This window comes from Mus caroli, chromosome 1 (genome assembly GCF_900094665.2).
Source record: "Mus caroli chromosome 1, CAROLI_EIJ_v1.1, whole genome shotgun sequence".
In the NCBI taxonomy this organism is placed as follows: domain Eukaryota; kingdom Metazoa; phylum Chordata; class Mammalia; order Rodentia; family Muridae; genus Mus; species Mus caroli.
In genome coordinates, this window is record NC_034570.1 from 160,010,982 (window position 1) to 160,019,278 (window position 8,297).

Consider the following 8,297-nt stretch of genomic DNA (forward strand, 5'->3'; position numbering starts at 1 on the left):
AGGAGGATTGCCATGAATTTGAGCTCAAACTAGTCTTCACAATTAAGTTACAACCCAATGGACTACAGACTGAGTGAAACCCCATTTGTTGTTAGTTTTGTTGGTTTTGTTTCCTTTGTTTTATTTTGATATTTTTTGAGATTTTTGGTGGTGGTATTTTGTTTTGTTGGTTTTTGTTTTCTTGTTTTGTTTTGTTTTGTTTTGTTTTGTTTTGTTTTGTTTAGGGGAATTTTCTTCCCCCAACCCCAACTGAAGACCTGTAGACCACTAGATCTGCCTAGTCTTCAAACCTAGAGCAGCCCAGGGCCTGTGAGCAGAAGCAGGCAGATCAGCAAAAGGGGCCAAAGTCTAAATGATACGGCTTCTGCTTTCCTTCCTGGAGTTGGCAGGGGAGGGATAAAAGTCTCTGTGTGAGTCATTTTCTAAAGGCACTCTATGCCCCGCTGTTTCTTCCAGCATGCCTCTCTGGATCATTAATGTGTTTCCAAGCAGATTGTTTTGTAGGAAGCATTTATTTACTGTCATCATTAAGATTTGTGTGTTTCGTCGGAAGCATCAGTGTTGAGGCCTATAAAGCACATGGCAGAAGCAAACATGCATATGGGAGGAGCATTCCTTACATGGACCAGCGGCAGGCAGGCTCACCATACCAAGGAGCGATGGAAATACAATTGAAAACACACTCAGGATGTATTACATAAAATAATTTACTTCTCATTCAAAATGACTTTCCAGACCTATTTGTGAGACAGCAGTCTGTGAGTACAGGTACAATCTCAAAGTCATGATACTATTAGGGCAAGACCGAAGAGTTATACAGACATGATCATGGATGGGGTGTATAACAAAAAGGAGTTAGGAACACTGATGGGGGAGCTCTGGGGACATTACAAGCAAGACTGTCAAGAGAGACGAAACGAGTACCCTTAGAAAATTGATTTCTTCAATACGACGAGACTTGGATACACACTGTTCCAGTGTCTTCATCTTGCAGCCCGGTACATTGGCTTACTAGCCGCAATGGTGCTCACGCATGTAATTTAAACTGGAGCAATGACTGCAGTGTTGCACGAATGTGTGTGTGCTCTCAAAGGCAGTACTTTTAGAAGAATGAGAAGGAAATTACTTCTTGGGCATTCATCAATAATTTGGGTAATATCCTGTACCTCCATTTATAAAACAATACAATAATAAAAACACTGTACAAAACATCATAAATAACACAAATGAGAAATTTTCAAGTATTTCACGTGCCTTGAAAAGCTCCAAGCAGTAGTCCTACCAACTGATAGCCTCTCCTCTTCTGTTTTCTTTTCTCTTTCTTTTTCCTTTCCTCTCTCCTTTCATTGGTCTCTGCTAGCCTTGGTGTTTGGGATGGGATGAACAAGCTCTTACCTCAAAGCAGAAAACCAAAGAGGGCTTTGCAGTTCATGAGAACTTCCTTCCTCCTGATAAAACATAACCTTTCCCCCCTGATGATGCTTTACAGATGTAGGCATGTAGCTTAGAACCACGGCAGGTAGCCGTGGTTTTTAAAGTGAACAACCAACCACAGTGAACTAAGGAGGCTCCTCTGACAGGTGACATTCTTGAGGGGTAGGAAGAGAAGAGCACCTTATCAAGAGAGGAAAGAATTAAGATAATCTTTAGGTCCTCTGCCCTCACATAAGCAGCAGTCCCTGGTAGGGCTAGGCAGCAAAGCCTGGACCACATTCCTTCATTCAGCTCAAACATTCAGCTCCAGACCAACCCAGCTGCTAATCAGCACACCCTGAGCACCCAGGCAAAGGAGGGAAGGCGATCAGCGGAGGGACTTAAAAAGTGCCAGTAGTGATCACTGATGCAAGGCAGTTCAGTGTCAGTCAGACAGCAGTTTTCAGAGTGCTCACCCCTTAGCTTAGTGCTCAATGTGGAGGCCATCAACAACTAAACACAAGGGCCCTGGCTATTCTCCATCAAGACCCAGCGGTTCTATAGAACTCATTTCCCACAAGTTACTGTTCCTTTCTTAGCCTGCATGGCAGTTAATTCAGTTTGCCCTGTTCAGACACGGTATGAAGGACCAGAAATCAGAACATGCATGCAAGCATGTCTACACACTCCAGTTTGAGCACCTAGGATCTTTCCCATCTTTTCTTAAAGAAATGTGTGTGCATGTGTGAGTATATACATATAGATATAGATATTCATGCACATTCACACACATTGAATACATAGGTATAATATATACAGAATGTATATGCATATGTTATGTATATTTTAATGTATACATATGCATACACAAATATCACCTAAACGTTGAGAGTCCGTAGGAAGTGCTGCTGGCCAACATTGCATGTGCATGGAATGTCACATGAAGTGTACCAACTAACTAACTTGAGGTCAAACTGTTCAAAGGGGCAGACTGCCAGCCATCTTTGAAAATCCAGACCTACAGAGCCATTATTTGGAAACTTGCTCACCCTTAAGGAGACTTGGGAAAATTTAAAACAAATTGGGTCTTATCCTAGTGAAAACCCCAACACCACAACTAAGGCTAGTTTTACATGGAAGTGACTCACACACAGCAGGCAGCATGGATGCTAGGCTACAATGTGGATAAAGCATTGGTGCTTAATACAGATCAATATTTGGCCTCAGATTTTTCAGAGCATAGAGTCTTGGCATTTGGGCTCCCTGCCTCTGTGTGAGAATTAGGCACACTGAGAGACCAGGGAAGTGCAGTCTGCAGTCTTGGCTCCTTTCTGCTTCTCTGCCCCACAGCTGGAAGGATTGGTCAGGTCAAGATAGAATCGAGACTTGAGGAAGCGGCGGTAGGAATCCTTTTCCATCAGGTTGAAAATCTTCTTCTGGGCTTCATCAAAACAGGTTATCGTGGGCTCTAACATGTTCCGGCTTGTCTCCTCTCTGGTGCAAGAATCCAGGTTCACCTGAAGTGCAAAGACCAAGGGTGCATTAGATCTAGAGCCCTGTTGAAGAGAGGAGGCTGCAGGCTTGTAATGAACAAGGAGTGGCTGGGACCCTTTCTTTACATTTCTCCCGGAGTGAAACCCAGGACATTTGGGTCTGCCCTGACATATGTGTATAAAAGGTTCACTCTGCCTCTCTAAGGAGAACTTTCTTTTCCTTTACTCTCTCACTGGGGAGATTTACGGTTATATTTATTAAGGAGAGTCATTGATCATATAGACAAAAGCAGCCTTTTCCCTAATAGACTTCCTTGAAATGTTGTCAAGATTATAACAGCCAGCCCAGTAGCTCCTTTAGCTAGTAGTTCTAAAGATCCCTGATCCTGAATGCCTGTCCTCTGAATCCCCACTAAGATCTAGAAAGTTCTCTTCCATGGACACGTACCTCTTTTGTTGCTTGCACTGAGATGAACTCGTTGTAGATCTTCTTGGCCTTGGGACTTAGTTTAGAAGGTGACTTGATCTTCTTGTACTCCTCACAGCTGATCCAGAAGTCAATATTCTCCTCACTGTATTCTGACTTCAGGAAAGCTTTGAAAGCTGCCAGTCCACCTGTGACAGAGGACAAAGAGCCACAGTTACCCAGACATGGCTTGTCTAGTGCTGAGTAATGCTATTTTCAGTGTGTGTGTGTGTGTGTGTGTGTGTGTGTGTGTGTGTGTGATGACAGAGAGAGGAAGAGAGAAAGTTTGGTTACTTACATTCATGGTGAATCAGGTTTTCCAGTGATTCAGCCCATTTCTTGACTTCTTCTTGGCTTACCCTGGAGATATTATAGAAGAAAGAATGATTTAAATACATAGCATAGAATTAAAAAAGGCAATACGTGCTATATTATTTATTAGGATACTTCTTCACGAAATATGTAGACTCAAATTCTAATTATGATTGACATAAACTAGACTCTCTTGTCTATCTGCCTGTCTATCTCTCTCCATCCTCGTGTGTGTGTGTGTGTGTGTGTGTGTGTGTGTGTGTGTGTGATATAATATCTTTTTATAAATCTCAGGCTAGTCTTGAACTCATGGCCCTCCTAACCTTCCAAGTGATGAGACTACAAATGTCTACCCTCACCTTGAAAATAGAGGCCATCTTGACCCAAATCTGGCTCAGCTAAGGGCCTATCTTCACACTCATTCTTTAGGTACAACACACAACTTCTCTATTATCAGATAGTTAACCCTCAAGGGCTCTTTGCTGAAGCCACCTCTCTTACCTCTGGCAAGTTACTACTTTGTCCTTCTTGCTGTGTGAAGAACTGTGTTCACAGGAATCTGACTTCTGCAGCAGGAACCCCAGCCGATGTTTCATGTCCTTTGCACTGCAAGGAAGAAGACAATACTTAACATGAAAAACACATTTCCTTCAAAGAGAGACATGAAGGCTCTTAAGACTGCTGTGTGGATCAAAAGCAGTGTCCTTAGGGGACTTGCAGTGGCTTTGAACTCCCAGAAGCTATTCCTTTGTTTCTGCATATGACTTTTGATATTGTTGGTGAAAACATGTTAAGAAGGGGCTACTATTTTGAAATGTGTGCAGTAACTGCAAAACATGACCCATGCTGCCTATAGGACACCTTCTGGCCGCCCGGTGCTACTTCCCAAGGTGAGCAGTGGAAGCACTTCTGTAAAGTAGAAGTGAGTTCAGTCAGCCCTGAAAGTGGTAGCCAAGGAGTTCTCAGTGTGTGTGTGTGTGTGTGTGTGTGTGTGTGTGTGTGTAGAGCATCAGCTTAAGTGTGTAGCGCTGCAGAGAGGAGCAGGAAAAGTGAATGGTACAAGGGAGCGTGCTCAGGCTGAAAGTGCAGCCCTACCAGGCTGGTTTCTAGGCAACCTCCAGCTAGAGCTGCAAACAACAAACAAATAACCCCAAAGCTACATTACAGGGAGATGCGCATTTAAAAGGGCATCTGAGACTTTAGAATAGGAGAAGCAAGACAGAGTCAAGGCTGAGGCAAGTAATTAATTAGAGCAGTTTCCACTTTCCAACCACCACTTAACAGCCAGGGTACCACAGAGTTTCTGACTACTTGAACTTCCAGCTCAACTCTGTCATTCTTTCTTAGTAGATTTTTAAAAATATATTACTATTATCTCTTTTATTATAAAAGCCAAGAAATGGTTTAAGAAGAATGGTGTTTCCAGAGCAACAGAGGATGAGCCGTTCTTGCCTGGAAGGGTTGGCAAAGAACAGCAGGGCTCAGCAGCCCCTTAGGATGGAGGTTGACAAGCTGGTTGCTTATCAGTGGATTTTCCTAGAATGTCCGAATCTCAGCACTATTCTTGGGCTGCCCTTTAAGGTAATATTTTTCCATCTCTCATAAGGCCATCTTCCTTTCTCTTTTTCCCAAGCTGGTGACTGGTGACAAAATCCTTCCCAGTAACAGCAAGATAAAAATCACCAGAGTTGGGACAGTCCTAAGGTGACGCTATGGATGCATTGTAATCCAGCCCAAAGAGATATGACTTCCTGTCTCTGTGTGTTGCCTCTGCCTGAGCCCCGGCAGCTACTGACTAAACGAAGGGGCATTTCCAAAGAGCTGGAAGCGTGTTTGGCAAGTATCTTGTAACACAACACAAGTAGAAAAATTAAAGCCAAAGTTACATTAGAAGTCCCTGGAAGACAGGTAACGTGGACATGGTCCTTCCTCTGCCACCACCAACCATGTGACCTTGAGCAGATTAGACCCTCTGGAGACCCTAGCACTGAAGATGAGAGCTGATTAACCCTTTGAGGGCAGACTCAGGAACGCACAAACACTGTGCTTTGGGGGAGTATTTCCAAGTTGAGATTTATATCTCCAAGCATGGTTAGGGAGGTTTGGTAGACCCACAGATGACTTCTGACCTCTAACTTCAAGAGGAAACCGTGTAATACACACTAACCTTGTGTTTTATTTTAAACCAACTACTATAGAAGTACTCCATGAAATCATTCATTCATACCCTTAAAAAAAATGAACCCAAAGGCACACAGGTGCCTCTAAAACTTTAAGCTGGTATGTTACAAACTGTATATATTTCTCAACCACAACTCACTTCGACATCTGGAGGAGGGGCAGAGGGATAGGAGAGATGTAGTTTGGAGGACACTGAAGAATGCTGCAGAAAGCATTCTGACAATGTTTCCAAACTTCCTTCTGGGGTTTCTTTTCTTTTCAGAAATGCTCCAACAGGGACATGATGATGGAAAGAGTACAGATGCATCCCCCAGACCTCCTATCACTTCGTAATTCAAACAGCTTAACTAAAGGACCCAGTTTACAAGTCAAAGCCAGTCTCAAAACTAAAGTCATGTAAAATACAACAATCTGGCTGGTCCTAGGGAGACGCTACCAGGGTTGCTACCAGGGCTTCCTAGAGCATATATATAGCTTCTGATCCCAGAGAACTTCCTAAACAAAGCATGCAACTCACTGAAAAAGTCTATGCAAAACTTTAGCCTGACCAGTAACAGAAACCAATCTTACCTCCTCAGGCAGGACGCCGGCAGACCTGCAAGTCCTTTGCACATCTTGTTTAACTGAGGGATTCTTAGCGAGGAGAGAAAGGCAGCGGGAGCCGCGGCGGTTTCTATTTTGAGCACAGTTGCTTCTGCTCTGCAAAGAAGCTGTCAGAATCCTCTGAGCCTCTGGCTCTCAAGCCCGGTGGGGTCTCTTTTATAGCTCAGCCACGCACCCGACAGCCAATCAGATGGCAGGTCTGCAGGCTCCGCTCTGCTGTGGCACGCTGCCTCTCCAGCCCTCAGAAAGGGTGAGGAAGAAACAACTGACGCATCAGAGATGCAAATGGACCCAGCGGAGAGAAGCCGTTCGCAAAGTAGGCATATAGAAAATGAGGTTTTGCTTAACGTTTCTACCTACGTGTCAAGTTTTGCATTTGTAGGAAAGGAAATATAGAATCCACCGTGCTGAAAAATATTCATTGGCTTGTAAGATCAATGTCTAAGGAACTGGTCTCCCAGAAAGAAAGAAACCAGCAGGGAGTCTTCATCCTATTTTGCGTCTGGCACTCAATACACATTTCTCCTTGGGTTAGAAATATATTCTGGGTAGTGTGAGGCAGAGCTGGTACTAAGATTGTGGTCTCTGGGCAGTGATTTAATGAAATAGCCTGCCTGATTGGTAGACACAGAGGGATGTGGATAACAAACAGCTATATGTCCGGCAGCATAGCAAAGCCAATGGAAGTTAAATCCAGTATGTCTGTAATCAATATGACCTTGAGACATTCCTAAATATGTTACTGAGCACAAAATTTAGTCCAGCTTTGGCGTTCTCTCCTGAAGACACTTGACTCCTGCAAAAGACTAAAAAGACCAAAGCAGGGGTGGATGAACAAACACGTAAGACAGCAATTCCAATTGCACCTGAGTTTATATCATATGTAATGCTGAGTCTTTACTATTCAAAAAAGAGAGGGAGGGAGGGGCTGGGGGGAGGGAGGGAGGGAAGGAGAGAGAGAGAGAGAGAGAGAGAGAGAGAGAGAGAGAGAGAGAGAGAGAGAGAGGATCCAGCAGGAAGAAAGATTAACAGGCTGTGAAAACGGTGGGAGAGCAGCCATCCATGCTGTGGCTTCTGAGTTTCCAAGAATCTTTCACATTCACTATCACGGACTGAAATCTTCAGGCTCATGCAAGTCCTTCACATCTTGCAAGCATGGTTGAAATACCCAGAGAGGCAACGCAAATTGACTGTGTACACACTGGGGAGTTGTGACTGGAAGAGAGAGGTTTACTTCAGTGTCTGACCAAAACTTTCGTCTTAAAGTCAAGTCTTAAGACCAGTGCCTGGTCTTAGTTCAGTGACCTAGAATTTACACACAAAGACATCACTGCTTTTCAGTCTTTGGGGCTGAAAGCAAATAAAAACAAGACATCAGATGATTTGCACAAGGAAAGAGAGGTACCAATAGCTTTCTTTAGAGATGGGTTTCTCTCAGAGGTACCAAAAATATAGAATGGGAAATAGAAGCATGTAATGTTCTTCTATGCTCTGGACCAAACATCTGCCCCTTTTATCATACACATCTTCCTTGGCTAGCTGAGTATGGAGATAGCAGACAAACGTAAAAGAGGGCAATAGATATGTCAGTATAGGGAAAGTCCCCAGCTCTCTCCTGTAAAGACAAAAACAAAAAACCCAAAAAACAAAAAACTTATTAATTCAGCTATGAAAACCTCTCTTTGCTTTCTAACATGAAACCTAGGAAAGATGAGAGCTGTCCTTGGTGGTGGAGTGGGAGGGATGACAGTGCAGGATGAAGTGAGAGAGACCCTGGACTGGATGTGCAGGCAGAATTTGCATTAAAGGAGATCAACTAAAAGGGAGAG

General features: G+C 43.6%; 1 protein-coding gene across 2 annotated transcripts; it reads right to left on the reverse strand.

The window, feature by feature from the left end:
* Positions 1-493: 493 nt before the first annotated feature.
* Rgs4 (regulator of G protein signaling 4) lies at positions 494-6,609 on the reverse strand. Of its 2 annotated transcripts, XM_021162443.2 has the most exons (5): positions 6,436-6,606; positions 4,186-4,290; positions 3,671-3,732; positions 3,355-3,521; positions 494-2,930 (listed from the first exon to the last, which is right to left on the reverse strand). In XM_021162443.2, the coding sequence occupies exons 1-5, from the start codon at positions 6,477-6,479 to the stop codon at positions 2,694-2,696; spliced, it is 615 nt and encodes a 204-aa protein (XP_021018102.1). In that variant the 5' UTR covers positions 6,480-6,606; the 3' UTR covers positions 494-2,693. The 2 variants fall into 2 exon arrangements, with proteins under 2 accessions (XP_021018102.1, XP_021018111.1); XM_021162452.2 differs by lacking the exon at positions 3,355-3,521 and having other exon boundaries at positions 2,771-2,930; positions 6,436-6,609.
* Positions 6,610-8,297: the final 1,688 nt, after the last annotated feature.

Bases quoted from the DNA above. Each gene is read 5' to 3' on its own strand.
- Rgs4 (XM_021162443.2), bottom strand. From the start codon at position 6,479: ATGTGCAAAGGACTTGCAGGTCTGCCGGCGTCCTGCCTGAGGAG. The intron at 3,733-4,185 runs GTAAGAGAGGTG...TAATATCTCCAG, and splicing joins AAAGTAGTAACTTGCCAGAG to GGTAAGCCAAGAAGAAGTCA. The intron at 2,931-3,354 runs GTACGTGTCCAT...TTTGCACTTCAG, and splicing joins CAGTGCAAGCAACAAAAGAG to GTGAACCTGGATTCTTGCAC.